Below are 17400 nucleotides of genomic sequence, written 5' to 3'. Positions count from 1 at the left end.
TGCATGTGGCAACAAATTCCATAAATTCACCACCCTTTGGCTAAAGAAATTTCTCTGCATCTCTGTTTTGAAAGGGTGCCCCTCTTGTCCTAAACTCTCCCACCATGGGAAACATCCTTTCCACATCTACTCTGTCCAGGCCTTTCAACATTCGAAAGGTTTCAATGAGATCCCCCTCATCCTTCTGAATTCCAGAGAGTACAGACCCAGAGCCATCAAATGTTCCTCTTATGATAACCCTTTCATTCCTGGAATCATCCTTGTGAACCTCCTCAGGACCCTCTCCAATCTCAGCACATCTTTTCTAAGATGAGGGGCCCAAAACTGTTCATAATACTCAAGGTGAAGCCTTACCAGTGCCTTTTAAAGCCTCAGCATCACATCCTTGCTCTTGAATTCTAGACCTCGTAAAATGAATGCTAACATGGCATTTGCCTTCCTCACCACCGACTTCACCTGCAAGTTAACCTTCAGGGTGTTCTACACAAGGACCTCCAAGTCCCTTTGCATCTCAGATTCCTGGAATTTTCCCCCGTTTAGAAAATAGTCCGCACATTTATTTCTACTACCAAAGTGCATGACCATGCATTTTCCAACATTGTATTTCATTTGCCACTTGATTGCCCATTCTCAAAACTACCTGCCCCTCCACCAATCTTCGTATCATCTGCAAACTTGGCAACAAAGCCATCTATTCCATCATCTAAATCATTGATATACAGCATAAAAAGAAGTAGTCCCAACACAGACCCCTGCGGAACACTAGTCATTGGGAGCCAACCAGAAAAGGATCCTTTTATTCCCACCCACTGCCTCCTACCAATCAGCCAATGATCTAACTATGTTAGTAACTTTCTCGTAATACCATGGGCTCATGGTAATGATGGAACCAGACTTGCCAAATGAACTGAGATGCACTATGATCCTGTTGCAAATCAGAAAAGTGATTCCAAACTCCTTAGAAAAGAAAAGCATTCATTGGGAAACTTAAAAAAACTATTACGCTTCTTATCAGTGATGAAAATGAGAACAGCTGGAACTGAGGCTCCCTACTGCCCCCATGACAGGCAAGATGGCTGATTTTCTATTGGCATAGTGAAGGTGATTACATGCTACTTGCCTGAAATAGGAACTATACTAGTCTCCTCCTTGCAAATGAGGTACTCCTGTAATGTCCTCACAAAGTCAGGTCAGGTAAACTTTGCACGGCAGAGGATAGTGTGACAGAATATCACCCAGGATTGTAAACTGCAAAACATTTGGCTCTGTGGTGCTTAACCTAAAAGTTAAAGAAAATGTGCTGCATGCTTTCAAAGGAAAAAATAGATTTTATGCAAATATTATATTCTGACCCTAAAGCAGTTATATCTAGGTCAGACAATTTTTGTAGCATTAATTTTTAAAATAATAAAAATTTTAAAAATCCAAAGTACGTCAATTAATTTCTATCACCTTCAGTAAATGCTATATACATGCAAGTTTATCTTTTCACATAATTATACCTTGTATCTAGTGGGATACAGTAAGAGAAACATATAACCTCTCTAGTCGATGTATTCAACAAGGTGGGGTTTCATTGGCAGTGAAGCACAGCACTTATGCAATCACTGTCTTATTAGGGAGATTTTGCTGAACTGTTGACAATGATGTACAGTATTGCTTCACTGGAATGACGTTTAGGGAAAATGATTCTGCTGCACCACCACACAATACCAATTAGAGAACTATTTTCCGCGACAGGTCAGAAATTTACATTGTTCTCACAGAAAGATGTGCTTTTTAATTTCTTTATTAAGATGACATTCATGTCCCTTGCAACTTTTTAGCCCGACAATCATTTGCTTGTCATGTTGAGAACTACATTCAGCGAAATCGCATTCCCAAAACATTATATTGCTAGAACACCAAACATCGTTTTGTGTTTTCCAAATGAACTGCTTTCATGTTCTCCCCAAGTTTTTGACAAGTTCTTTTTAAGAGAGAAAATAAACAGCTGAACAATAATAAAGATTCTGGCAGAATCGATCAGCACAGTTTTTAACATTCAAAATGGTTCAGGCATGAAGTGAAAATATTCCAAGTTAATTTGCCAAGCTAACCACATTATATTTATTCTCCCACTTTATGCTTTGGAGTTTGGTGTGATGGTATTATTCTCTCAAAAAAAAACTTCATTTTCATTTCCATAAATGCAACAGTTACTTGAAAATTTGGGGTTCATGTCAACTAATGTCAGAACAGAAAAAAGATCATTCATAATTTTAATTGTCATTGGCAGTTTTGGATACATTCCATAAGAAAACTCACCTGCTATATATACCGTGAAGACATCTCCCCATTTCCGCTGACAAGAAAGAAGAAAACTGTAAGAATCCCTACCAAACTCAATTGTTTGTCCGATAAATGGAATCCAGCCTTGTACTATTGGCGGCTCTCCAGGTCTATATTGAAGAAAAAATGGGAAACTGAGCTACCTTAAAGTAAAATTTGCAGAATATATCAGTGGAACAAAAAATCTTGCAGCAGTAAATGAGCAAATATTCTTGATTACTCCTTGGCTATTAGAGGTTTGTAATACTCAGTAAATTCATTTCACAGTAAATTCCACTGAAATGGTTATATGCCAAATCTGATGCTACCGAAATAGTTACTGTCTCCTCTTTATTTAAATTTATTTTAATGCTACAAAGTAGTCAAGTACGTTTTTCTCAATAGATTCGGTTAAAATTGATGAAAATCTGAAACCAACAAATTATATTTCTGCTAAGCAAAGTGCAGCATCTTTATGATAAGCCATCACATAAAATAGCTGAAGTAACACTTCAAGACATCAAGGCATCATACAGTATATGTACACAGATATTGAGCACATCTACATGAAGCATAAATTCCTTTTAGATAATATTAAATCTACCACTACCACGGCACAGGTTTGAGGCATAATATCCAAGCAGCATTTCCCCAGTTTCACAAAACTAGAATTGTGTGTATTTGCAACAGTTGAAGTCCCATGAAGATGTGGGCAATAGTTCAAGAGTTTGGTATTTTTGAAATTAATCAATTTTGCAATATTATTTTGAATAGGAAATTTCAACTAGCATTTTTAAATTTTTAATGTGAATTTCAGATCAGTCTAGCTTTAATAGTTATCATACCAATATGGCAAAAACAATATGGTAATAGGAAGGATTTGCTTAAGAGTGTAAGCAACAAGATACACAGCTCCAATGCTATATTTAAGCTTGCTGACAATGCCACTGTCTTTGGTCAAATTAAAGGTGGTGACGAATCAGCATATAGGAAGGAGACTGAAAATCTGGCACAGCAACAACCTCTCATTCAACGTCAGCTGATTATTGACTTCAGGAAGAAGAAACCGTTAGAAAATTAGTCAGTCCTCATCGGGGCAATCAGAGCTGGAGAGGGTCAGCAACTTTAAATTTGTCAGTGTTATCATTTCAGGGGCTCTCTCCTGGACCCGACACATAAGTATAATTATGAAAAAAGCACAGCAGTGTCTTTATTTCCTTGGAGGTTTGCGAAGATTCAGCATGACATTTAAAACTTTGACAAACTCCTATAGATGTGTTGGAGAGTATATTGACTAGCTGCATCACAGCCTGGTATGGAAACCTCAATGCCCTTGAAAGGAGAATCCTACAAAAGGTGTTGGATATGGCTTAGATCATCACAGATAAAGCCCTCTCCAGCACTGAGCACATCTACATGTAGCATTGTCGCAGAAAAGCAACATCCATCATTAACAATTTCTACCACTCATGCCTCGTTCTCTCCTTGCTGTTGCCATCAGGAAGAGGGTACAGGAGCCTCAGGACCCATACCAGCAGATACAAAAACAGGTATTAACCCTCAATCATCAGGCTCTTGTACCAGCGAGGATAACTTTACTTGTCCCATGTTCCCACAACCAATGGACTCACTTTCAAGGACTTTTCATCTCATGGTCTTGATATACATTGCTTATTTACTTGTCTTTCTTTTCTATTTGCACAGATTGTCTCTTTTACACATTGGTTGTTTGTCTGTCCTGTTAAGTGCAGGGTTTATTTGATTCTATTATGTTTCTTCTACTTACTGAGAATGCCCACAAGAAAACAAATCTCTATGGTGACATATATATACTTTGATAATTCACTTACTTTGTACTGTGACTATACTGCAAGTTGCCAGGAGCAACCTCTGCACATCAGACCTCAAGTTAAAATTGCCATAACTACTTCTTTATGTAAGTGATGCCCACATTTTGTCTGTAACAACATCAATATAATATAACAGACTAAAAACCATAAGTACATAAATTTTTTTAAATGCCGCAGAATGGTTTCTGTGAATACAAGTTATTTACTTACATTTTGTTTGTCGTTTTGTTTCTTTTTCCAGTGTGATCCCATCCCTTCTTTCTTTTGTAACGGAACTAGCCCTTTACTCTGCTATAAGCCTATGGAATTACAGTGCTATCACTGACATGTTGAACCAAACTGCAGTCCCACTTACACCACAAGAGAGATCAGTATAGATCATGTTTCAAATCAAGAGCAGTGTGGCTTGTATAGATTAGTTACACTACATTTTGTTTTCCACAACTGAAGTATTGCCTGAAAAAAGTGCCTTATCTGTAGGAACAGAACTTACTGTTGATTTCCTTGGCTGACAAAGGAAGTCAAAGCCAACATTAAAGCAAACAAGAGGGCATATAATAGCACAAAATTTAGTGGGAAGTTAGAGAATTGGAAACATTTTTAAAACCAAGAGAAGGCAACTAAAAAAGCCATCAGAGAGAAAAGGATGAAATATGAAGCTAACCAACAATATTAAACAGAATACTAACAAGAGAAAATCTGCAGATGCTGGAAATCCGAGTGACATATACAAAATGCTGGAGGAACTCAGCAGGCCAGCCAGCATCTATGGAAAAAAGTACAGTTGACGTTTTGGGCCGAAACCCTTCAGAGGAAGAGGATACTACACGTTTTTCAGATATATAAAGAGAGTAGATATTGGACCACTAGCAAATGATACTTGAGAGGTAGTAGTAGGGGACAAGAAAATTACAGAAAAACTGAATAAGAATTTTGAATCACTCTTCACTGTGGAAGACACAAGCAGTACGCAGGAAGGTCAAGAGTGTCAAGAGCAGAAGCGAGTGCAGTTTCTATTCCTAGGGAGAAGGGACTTGGGATGCTGAAAGGTCTGAAGGTAGGTAGTCACTCGGACCAGATGAACCACATCCCCGGGGTTCCGAAAGAGGTGGCTGAAGAGATTGTGGAGGCATTAGTAATGATCTTTCAAGAATCACTAGATTGTGGAATCATTCTGGAGGATTGGGAAAATTGCAAATGTCACTCTACTTTTCAAGAAAAGGAAATAATAGGCCCGTTAGCTCGACCTCTGTGGTTGTGAAGATGTTTGGAGTTGAATGTTCAGGATGTAGTTTTTGATTGGCTGTCAGTGCTGGGATCACTTATTTTTACTTTGTATGTCAATGATGGAAGTTTGCGGATGATACAAAGATAAGTGGGGGTAGGGTGTGTTGAGAAAGCAGGGGGACTGCAGAAGGACTTAAGACGAATTAGGAGAATGGGCAAAGAAGTGGCAAATGGATCACGGTGTTGGGATGTGTATGATCATGCACTTTGGCAGAAGGAATATAAGCATGGACTATTTTCTAAACGAAAAGAAGATTTTAAAAATCCAAGGTGCAAGGGGACTTGGGAGTCCTCGTGCAGGATTCTCCACAGGTTAACTTGCAGCTGAATAGGTGTTGAGGAAGGAAAATGCAGTGTTAGCATTCACATCGAGAGGATGTAATGCTGAGGCTTTTTGAGGCAGTGGTGAGGCCTTACCCGGAGTATTGTGAGCAGTTTAGGGCCCCTTATTTAAGAAAGGAGGTGCTGACACTGGGGAAAGTTCAGAGGAGGTTCATGAGAATCATTCCAGGAATGAAAGGCTTATCAGATGAGAAGTAATTGAATAATGAGGGAGGATTTTCATTGAAACCTATTGAATATTGATAGGGTGGATATGGGTGTGAAATGATCGATTAAAAGACCATGAAGGAATCAAAGTACAGTGGATTTAGAGGTGGATTTAAATCATTAGCCATGATTTTACTGAATAACCAAGCAGATTTGAAGGACTGTACATCCTACTGATGGTTAAGGTTCGCTGTATCAGTTAGTGCCTCGTCCAGTTCATACTTCAGAAGCCTTTGCTTCGGAACGTTTTATAAATACGGAATATCACATATTTGCTATATTGCACCAGCTGAGTGGCAGGTCTGAAAATTAAACAAGCAAATTTACCTTAAATTCCTCTGCCTAGTAAATACAGCCAAACTAACAAAAATGATGCAATTTAGAAGAATATCCTCAAGCTGAGGACTTGTTAACTTTCATCTGTAATGAATTAACATGTACAAACAAGCTGGATGAACTCAGCAGGTCGGGCAGCATCCGTCGAAAGGAGCGATCAACGTTTCGGGCCGAGACCCTTCGTCAGGACTGAAAAGAAGGGTCCTGACGAAGGGTCTCGGCCCGAAACGTTGATTGCTCCTTTCAACGGATGCTGCCCAACCTGCCGAGTTCATCCAGCTTGTTTGTACGTGTTATTTGACCACAGCATCTGCAGTGTACTTTGTGTTTATATCTGAATTGTTTGCTAAAAACTTATTTAATCCAATTTCAACATAAACACTATACTTACCATTCTGATCAGCTAACTTTACAGTTATATAGTAACAGAAAGCTGAGATTCATTGCCTTCGGTCCATTATGTTTAGAACAATCATTTATTCTAAAAATGGTTTCTGCAGCTTTTCTCATAGCACATTACTTCTGGATTAGTTGGACAATTATATCTGTTCACGTTTTATATTAATTTAAACATCAACTATAAATACTATTAATTTAGAAGTAACACTATACAAAGAGGATGGTACTGCTGAAAAGACAAACCGCATTTCAATGTGATCACCAAGGTAAACATACAATAGGATTTTGTCTACTTTTGATAAAATTTTGATACCAATACCATGCTACAGATAAATGTTTACATTACAGTATTTTCTGCAGGTCTCATGTTAAAAATTGAATTATTTTTTAAAGACTTATTCAAGGAAAGTAATACTACACATCAAAACATCCAATAGGTTGGAGACTAAAGTACGAAATTCTTATCCTCAAATCTTAAATACACACAAAATTTTGTTTGAAGATAGATAAATGAATGCTTTCATGTGCAATCTAGAACATTTTATAATTGAAATGGTTAAAAAATAATATTTAATTTGCTGATTTACCTTTTTATAGAACTACTTAATGCACTTTTATTGAATCTATAAAACATGCATTCTCTTGATTGTATTTCTGAATTTCCAATCAGTTATATTCAATGATATACTAAGATTGTAGATTCCACTTTCACAGAAATCAAGGCTTTAATACACTTAATTAGTAAATTAAAAAGCAAATTAAAACTAGTAGTTTTTATTGGTATCTGCGAGGAGTTTCACTGAACTCCAATTTAACCAATATATTTAGAAAGAGAAAGAATTTGATAGTTCATCAGCCCAGAGTTTCATAATTTAGTTGAAATGTTGAAATCATTTTGTCTACTGGATTGCTTGCAAAAATCAAATGGAGAAATTAAACTCATCGATAAGGATAATTACTGCATATAAAGCAGTTCCATTCAAATCCTATAAAAGACAACTATAATTTTCAACCTTATTTTTGCCCTAAAATCACATTAATTTTTATGTATTAATTATTTAATTCATATTATTAAATATATTACCCTGATAGGTGTTCATTAATAAATTTTAGTCATCCTTTGGATACATAAGATTTATTTGCAAATACCCGCTTCTTTTTTGGATCACACTTTTTATTTTCTATTCTTAGACTGTGCCTGTTATATATTGTTTCCTTCATTTAGAAGTTTAGTGCTTTATTTCTAATGTCCCTTTGAAAAATGCACTGTTGTATTTTGTTAGTTAAAACTTAAATATATCTTTAGATTTTAACATTTTAACATGTTTTCCCACAAAAGCACAAAGAGAAGAAAATCTGCAAATGCTGGAAATCCAAGTAACACACACAAATTGCTGGAGGAACTCAGCAGGTCAGGCACCATCTATGGAAAAGGGTACAGTCGACTATATTGACTGTAACTTTTTCCATAGATGCTGCCTGGCCTGCAGAGTTCCTCTAGCAGTTTGTGTGTGTTGCTTGCCCATAAAAGCATTCATTTATCTATCTTCAGCCAAAGTTTTGAGTGCATTTAAGATTTGCGGATTAGAATTTCTTACTTTAGTCACCAACCTTCCATTAAATGATTAATGTGTAACATTACTTTCCTTGAATAAATCTTTTTAAAAATCTTAAATAAGAGTTTTTTTTATTTCAAAAGGTTTCAGTTAAGTCCCTTATATAAACTACAATACACTATGTAAAAATAGCTAGGATTGCTCTGGGAGCACCTGGGAATCAGATCTTTAACTTTATTAGTCATAAAAAAAGGAACATAGTATAATGAAATATTTCAATTTAAATAACAATTCACTGCCACTAGATGTTTTATTTCTAGACTGTATTTTCAATTATACAGGAAACTTTCAGAGAGTTTGAGACAGATTTCCCCACTTTATTTACTCAATAAGCCACAGGAGCGAATAAGGCCATCCCAGCCTTGCTCTTAGTCTTCTCAAAATGAATGATAACATTGCATTTGTCTTTGTTACCACCAACTCAACCAGCAAGTTAACCTTTACGGACTCCTGCATAAGGACTCCCAAGTCCCATTGCCTCTCAGATTTTTGAATTTTCTTCCCACTTAGAAAATAGTCTATACCTTTATTCCTTCTAACACAAAGTGCATGACCATACACTTCCCTACACTACAATTCATCTGCCACTTCTTTGCCCATTCTCCCAATCTGTCTAAGTATCCTTCTACAGATTCCCTGCTTCTTTAATACTACCTGCCCCTCCACCTATCCTTGCATCATCCACAATATTGGCTCCCGTGAAACACCACTAGTAACTTGCAGCCAACAGAAAAGGCTACATTTATATCCCTTCTTTGTCTCTTGCCAGTCAGCCAATCCTCTATCCATGCTAGTATCTTTTATGTAATACCATGGGCTCTTGTCAAGTAGCCTCATGTCTGGTAGCTTACCAAAGGCCTTCTCAAAATCCAGTAAACAATATCCATTGATTCTCCTTCATTTATTCTGCCTATTGTTTCTTCATTAGTTCCCTTCTGTTGGTTTTTAAAACTCCCCCAATCTTTTAACTTCCCACTAATTTTTGCTACATTACATGCCCTGTCTTTTGCTTTTGTGCTGTCTTTGATTTCCTTTGTCAGCCACCCTTGCCTCATCCTCCCTTTAGAATACTTCTTAATCCTTAACTATCCTGCCTGTGCCTCCTGAATTCCTCCCAAGAAACTTCAGCCATTGCTGTTCTGTTGTCATCCCGGATAGAGTCCCCAGGCGACACTTCACCTGTGAGTTTGCTGGGGTCACTTACTGTGTTCAGTGCTCCTGGTGTGGCCTCCTATAAGTCGGTGAGACCCGACGTAGTTTGGGAGAGGGCTTCGCCAAGTAAATACACTTCATCCGCTAGAAAATGAGGGATTTCCCAGTGGCTACTCATTTTAATTCCACTTCACATTTCCACTCCAATATGTCCATCCAAGGCCTCCTCCACTATCGTGATATGGCCACACTTCGGTTGGAGGAACACCACCTTATATTCCGTTTGGGTAGCCTCCAATCTGATGACATGAACATGGATTTCTGTAACTTCCGGTACAGCCCCCCCCCCCCCCCCCGCCCCCCCATTCACCATTCCCCGTCCCCTTTTCCCTTATCTCCTTGCCTGCCCATTGCCTCCCTCTGGTGCTCCTCTCCCCCACCCCCTTTTCCTTTCTTCCAGGGACTTCTGTCTCTTTCACCAATCAACTTCATCCTTCCCCCTCCTGGTTTCTTTTAAAATCTATCTCCTCAGCTTCCATTTTCTCCAGTCCTGCCAAAGGGTTTCAGTCCGAAATGTGACTGTACTCTTTCTTCCACAGATGCTGCCTGGCCTGCTGAGTTCCTCCAGCATTTTGTGTGTGTGTTGCTCATCTTTTCTAAGGTTCTTTTGCCTATGATCTTGTTCTCTATATGCCCTCCACTCATGAATTGACCAGGTAACCTTGTTTACATGGTCACCCAGGTTTTATACAATCAGAGTCATCTCCCTGTCCCAACCTGATGTAACCATTGGGAGCCAAAATCATTGCCAGCATATATTACCCATCCTCATGATTATAATGACAAAAAGACAAAGCGTGCCATCCATTCTTCATCATCTGCTTCCTGTTATTTCCTGGATCAATAGGAAAGGAGTGCAAATCAAGACTTATTTATTCAGGATTAGGGATAAGGGGTGGTTGGAAGCCAATGTTTTTTTAGCCATTGCTTAGACATCAGTACATGTATTGACATACATGTAAATGCCATCTTCCGCACCAAAAGAAGAGTCCTTCTTAATCTCACATTCTTTGGTGCATTGTCAAAGGCAAGTTCAGAATTTTGCAGGAGGCACCATTTGGTGCTCCGCCTCACACAAATAGTGTGCAGCTACCTGTATGTGGCAGCTGAGTACCATTCAGAAATTTCTGCTTTTGCGATTCTCCTTAACCAAAGCTTTTTGTGAAGTGTAACCGTTACAGAAGTATTGTAGGGGTGTGATAGATTGATCCATCCAGTGTAGGCAAGGAAGAATTTATTAGACATGGAGAATTTATTATCTACGCATTAATTTATTGGAAAATTAAATGAGCTCCATTCTTTTCTCATCAGTCTTTCTCCTGGTCAGCTGCTAATGAATCTTTCCTTAAATGTTTACATTGAACTTTTATGCTTGCCAGCAAATGAGCTAGATTTACATTGGCCACTACTCAAATTGACATGAAGTCGTCAGATGATCCAGGAATTGCAAGGTGAACATCACTAGACATAAATCCTTTGGAATTAAGAGTCAGTAGCACAACCACTGCAAGGGAACTTCTCCAGACAGAAAGAAAACACTAAGGTGATATATTTCCACCATATTCTATTGATCTACCATCATAACCTGAAATATCAATGTATAGTAAAAACGACACAAAGGAACATTTAAACAGGATTCATGTGGCTTTAGCAGGCTCTTCTGATAATCAAATTATCAGAAAAAGCTTAGTGCCTCTCATATTTCTAAGTTAAGCCATCAGGATATCCTTTGTAGTAAATGTTATTGTTGAAAGCTTCCTCATTTATGCATAATGTTTGTCCATTTGCAAATATTAAATTTCAGTGTTCTGAGATTCAGCATGTTTATAAAGTATACCAATACCTTTTAAAATATGGGTTCTATTATCATGGTCAATCACACAGAAAGAACATGCCACAATAGTATTTTTCAAATAAATGAAAAATACTACAGCCATTCTTAAAAGCTCTCATAGCTACAGATGCTAAGCGCTCAGAACGGCATTATCTGCCACCTATCTAAGCACAATGACATATTATTTCCTGATCTTTTTCCATTTCTGATTACAATAGGATGCATCAGGACAAGTGGAAATCATTAGAAATGATGAAGGGTTATTTCATATAATTACAAGAAATAAAATTTGTATTTCAGGACAGACATTTGCTTACTGATCCAGAGATATTAATTCATAGAAACATGGTGAATATGATGATTTCTTTAACATTATGAAGACACAGATTCGGCATATCATCTAAAACTTTAACAAACTTCTATAGATGAGTGGTATAGAGTACACAGACTGGATACATCATGGCCTGGTATGGAAACACCAGTGCCCTTGAATGGAAAAGCCTATCAAGTATAGTGGATACTGCCCAGTCCATCGTGAGTAAAGCCTTCCCCACTATAGAGCACATCTACACGTAGATACGCATCCATCATCAAGGGCACCCACCATCCAGACTATGCTCTCTTCTCACTGCTGCCATAAGGAAGAAGGTACAGGAGTTTCAGGACCCAGCCCACCAGGTTCAGGAACAGTTATTACCCCTCAACTATCAGGCTCCTGAACCAGAGGGAATAGCTTCACTTGCCCCATCATTGAAATATTTCCATAATCTATGGACTCACTTTCTTTTTTTTTCTGTAATTTATTTTTTATTGAAGTTCATCATCAAACAAACATTTCCATAAGATGTACTTCAGATACTGTACATATATATCATATCATCATATTTGCCACAGATCTCCACATAATATTTATCTGAGGTATTAGACTCACTTTCAAGGACCTTACATCTTGTGTTCTCGATATTTATTATTAAGTATTTTTTTCCCTTTTATTTGCATAGTTTGCTGTTGTTTGCACACTGGTTGGATACAGTTGATTCTATTGTGTTTTTCTATTTATTGTGAATGCCCACTGGAAAATGATCTCAGGCTTGTATATACAGGTATGTACTTTGATAATAAATTTACTTTGAGCTTTGAATACAAACTTCCATCCGTCAGCCAATCCTTCCAGGTGAGGCGACACTTTAGTTGCGAGCCTGTTGAGTCATCACTGTATCCAGTGCTCCCATTGTGGCCTCCTGTATATCAGAGAGACCCGATTTAGATTGGGGGACCGCCTCTCTGAGCCTGCCAGAAAAAGTGGGATCTCCCGGTGGCTATCATTTTAACTCTACTTCGCATTCTCATTCCAACATGTCAGTTCATGGCCTCCTCTACTGCTGCAATGAGGCCTCACTCAGGTTGGGGGAGCAACGCCTTATGTTCTGTCTGGGTAGCCTCCAACCTGATGGCACGTACATCGATTAATCGAACTTCCAGTAATTGTCAAGCCCCCTTCACCATTCCTGCTTCCCTCTCTCGCCTTTTCCTTATCTGCCCACCACCCACCTCTGGCGCTGCTCCTCTTTCCATTTCCTCTAGCCTTTTATATCTTCCACCAATTAACTTCCCAGCTCTTCCTTCACCCCCTCCACCTCTCCCAGTTTCACCTATCACCTACCACCTCGCACCCCTTCCTCCCCCACATCCCCCACCTTCTTACTCTGATTCTCAGCTTTTTTTCCAGTCCTGATGAAGGATGTCAGCCAGAAATATTGACTGCTTACTCCTTCCCATATGTGCTGCCTGGCCTGCTAAGTTCTTCCAGCATTCTTGTGTTGCCGTGGATATCCAGCATCAGCAGATCTTCCCTTGTTTGCAATACTTAGGTGGCCACTTTCATTCATTACTGACCAACATAATAAGATCTGGGAGCAGAATCGGGCCATTCGGCCCATCGAACCTGCTCCTCCATTCCATTATGACTGATTTATCACCCCTCTCAACCCCATTCTCCTGCTTTCTCGCTGTAACCTTCAATGCCCTAATTAATCAAGAACCTATCAACCCCTGCCATAAATATACCCAATGACTTGGCCTGCACAACTGTGACAAAGAATTCCACAGATTCGCCATCTTCTGGCTAAGGATTTTTTTCCTAATCTCTTCTAAATGGACATTCCTCAATTTTGAAGCTGTGCCCTCTGGTCCTAGACTCCCCACTACAGGGAACATCCTCTCCACATATACTCTATCCGGACCTTTCAATATTTGACAAGGGCCTCCCTCTCATTCTTCTAAACTCCGGCAAGCACAGGCCCAGAGCCAGAAAACACTCCTCAAAGGTTAACATTTCTATTCCCGGAATTCTCATGAAACTTCTTTGGACTCTCTCCAATGTCAGCACATCCTTGCTTATATAAAGGACCTAAAACTCCTGGTCATACTCTTAAATGCAGCCTGACCAATGCCTTCTAAAGCCTCAACATTACATCCTTGCTTTTGAATTCTAGTCCTCACGAAATGAATGCTAATATTGCATTTGTCTTCCTCACCATTGACTCAACCTACAAGTTAACCTTTAGGGAATCCTGCATGAGGACTTCCAAGTCTGATTTTTGAATTTTCTCTCCATTTAAATAATAGTCCACACCTTTATTCCTTCTGGTAAAGTACATGGCCTACATTATTTTCCATCTGTCACTTTTTTGCCCATTCCTCCAATCTCTCCAAGTCCTTCTGCAGACACCCTGTTCCGTCAGCGCTACCTTATGGAATACACCCTCGGGTTCTGAAGGAAGTAGCTGGAGAGATTGCAGAGGCATTAACAATGATCTTTCAAGAATTGATAGATTCTGACGTACTGGATGACTGGAAAATTGCAAATGTTACTCCGCTATTTAAGAAGGGTGAGAGGCAGCAGAAAGGAAACTAAAGACCTGTTAGCCTGACATCAGTGGTTGGGAAGTTGTTGCAATTGATTGTTAGGGATAAGATTACAGAGTACCTGGAGGCACATGACAAGATAGACCAAAGCCAGCATGGTTTCCTGAAAGGAAAATCCTGCCTGACTCACCTACTGCAATTTTTTGAGGAAATGACAAGCAGGGCAGACAAAGGAGATGCAGTAGATGTGGTGCACTTGGATTTTCAGAAGGCTTTTGACAAGGTGCCACACATGAGGCTGCTTAGCAAGATAAGAGCCCATGGAATTACAGGGGAGGTACTAGCATGGGTGGAGCATTGGCTGATCGGCAGAAAACAGAGAGTGGGAATAAAGGGATCCTATTCTGGCTGACTGCTAGTTACCAGTGGAGTTGCACAAGGGTCAGTGTTGGGACCGTTTCTTTTTACCATGTACGTCAATGATTTGGACTATGGGATTAATGGATTTGTGGCTAAATCTGCCAATGATTCAAAGGTAGTGGAGGTGCAGATAGTGTTGATGAAACAGAGAGACTTAGATAGTTTAGAGGAACGGGCAAGGAAGTGGCAAATGAAATACAGTGTTGGAAAGTGTATGGTCATGCAGTTTGGTGGAAGAAATAAAAGGGAAGACTATTATTTAGATGGGGAGAGAATGCAAAGTGCAGAGATGCAGAAGGACTTGGGAGTCCTTGTGCAGGATATTCTAAAAGTTGAGTTGGTAGTGAAGAAGGTGAATACAACACTGGCATTCATTTCTGGAGGTATAGAATATAAGAGCAGGGATATGATGTTGAGACTCTATAAGGCACTCATGAGACCACACTTGGAGTATTGTGTGCAGTTTTGGGCTCCTTGTTTTGGAAAGGATATACTGACATTGGAGAGGGTTCAGAGAAGATTTACAAGAATGATTCCAGGAATGAAAGGGTTACCGTATGAGGAACAGCTGGCAGCTCTTGGGCTGTATTCCCTGGAGTTCAGGAGAATGAGGGGGGATCTCATAGAAACATTCCAAATGTTGAAAGGCCTGAACAGATTAGATATGGCAAAGTTATTTCCCATGGTAGAGAAAGTCTAGGACAAAAGGACCTGACTTCAGGATTGAAGGACGTCCTTTTGGAACAGAGATGCAGAGAAATTACTTTAGTCAGACAGTGGTAAATCTGTGAAATTTGTTGCCACAAGCAGCTGTGAAGGCCAAGTCATTGGGTGCATTTAAGGCAGAGATAGATAGATTCTTGATTGGCACGGGTATCAAAGGGTATGGGGAGAAGGCAGGGGAGTGGGAACAACTGGAAGAAATGAATCAGCTTGTGCTTGAATGGCGGAGCAGACTCGACAGGCTGAAAGGCCTACGTCTGCCCCTACATCTTAAGGTCTCAATTGCTGCAATCATATTGCTTACATGTTTCTTTAACAACTACCCAGAAAGATAGCATCTTCAGTATTACACTGCAACAACTGAAGACTTGCAGTACCTGGGGGGGGAATGTGACCATATCATTTTCGTGCCACTGCACAGAGAGAAACTCAAGAATGCTTTTCTGCTGCTCCTTCTTTTGAAATTCTTGTGCTTTATACAAGCAGAGGCCCTTGACACCATGACAAAAAAAAAAATCAGAATCAGGTTTATTATCACTGACATACTGTATGTTGCAAAACCTCTTGTTTTGTGGCAGGCCAAGGCATTAAAAAATACTGTAATTACTGTTACAGAAAAAATAAATAGTTCAGAAGAGGAATAGTGAGGTAGACCTCATTGAAAACTCTGACGGTATACATCTCAGGGCAGTGGAGTTCAATCCCAGCATCCTCTGTAAGGAGTTTGTACGTCTTCCCTCTGGAACGTGTGGGTTTTCTCCTGGTGCTCTGGTTTCTTCCCACAGTCCAAAACCATACTGCTCAGTAGGTTAATGGCCATCGTAAATCCTCCTGTGATTAGGCTAGGGCTAAATGGAGGGGTGGGGGGGGGGGGGTGCCGTGGTGTTTGCTGGGCTGTGTGTCTCAAAGAGATGTAAGAGCCTATCCCGCGCCATGCCTCCAAATAGATAGATAGATAGACTGAAATAAAATAAAGAAGCTGTTCCTAAAATATTGAGTGTGTGTCTCAACATTTGAAACACTTTTAAAAATAATGGCATGGATTAATTTGAAATACATTTTCTTTGAAGAAATTATGCATTTTCATTCTTCATCTGAGGCATAAAATGATTAGGAACAGTCAGCATGGCTTTGTCAAAGGCAGGTCGTGCCTTACAAGCCTGATTGAATTTTTTGAGGATGTGACTAAACACATTGATGAAGGAAGAGCAGTAAATGTAGTGTATATGGATTTCAGCAAGGCATTTGCTAAGGTACCCCATGCAAGGCTTATTGAGAAAGTAAAGAGGCATGGGATCCAAGGGGATATTGCTTTGTGGATCCAGAACTGGCTTGCCCACAGAAGGCAAAGAGTGGTTGTCGATGGGTCATTTACTGCATGGAGGTTGGTGACCAGTGGTGTGCCTCAGGGATCTGTTCTGGGACCCCTACTCTTTGTGATTTTTATAAATGACCTGGATGAGGAAGTAGAGGGATGGGTTCGTAAATTTGCTGATGACACAAAGGTTGGGTGTTTGTGGATAGTGTGGAAGGCTGTCAGAGGTTACAGAAGGACATCGATAGGATGCAAAACTGGGCTGAGAAGTGACAGATGGAGTTCAACCCAGATAAGTGTGAAGTGTTTCATTTTGGTAGGTCAAATATGATGGCAGAATATAGTATTAATGGTAAGACTCTTGGCAGTGAGGAGGATCAGAGGGATCTTGGGGTCCAAGTCCATAGGACACTCAAAGCTGCTACACAGGTTGACTCTGTGGTTAAGAAGGCATATGGTGCATTGGCCTTTATCAATCGTGGGATTGAGTTTAGGAGCCAAGAGGTAATGTTGCAGCTATATAGGACCCTGGTCAGACCCCACAGAGTACAGTGCTCAATTCTGGTCACCCCACTACAGGAAGGATGTGGAAGCCATTGAAAGGGTGCAGAGGAGATTTACAAGGATGTTGCCTGAATTAGGGAGCATGCCTTATGAGAATAGATTGAGTGAACTCGACCT

General features: G+C 39.6%; 1 protein-coding gene across 4 annotated transcripts in view; it reads right to left on the bottom strand.

Annotated features, from left to right (window-relative positions):
* The window catches only part of LOC140725708 (cytochrome P450 7B1-like), a 251498-nt gene that overhangs the window by 102228 nt on the left and 131870 nt on the right, over positions 1 to 17400 (bottom strand). For all 4 annotated transcript variants that reach the window (XM_073041568.1, XM_073041549.1, XM_073041554.1 and 1 more), the window contains exon 2: positions 2308 to 2441. In XM_073041568.1, the coding sequence (XP_072897669.1) occupies positions 2308 to 2441 (134 nt within the window). The remainder of the gene's footprint in view (positions 1 to 2307; positions 2442 to 17400) is intronic.

This window comes from Hemitrygon akajei, chromosome 1, assembly GCF_048418815.1.
Source record: "Hemitrygon akajei chromosome 1, sHemAka1.3, whole genome shotgun sequence".
In the NCBI taxonomy this organism is placed as follows: Eukaryota; Metazoa; Chordata; class Chondrichthyes; order Myliobatiformes; family Dasyatidae; genus Hemitrygon; species Hemitrygon akajei.
This window is presented reverse-complemented; position numbering and strand designations above follow the sequence as displayed.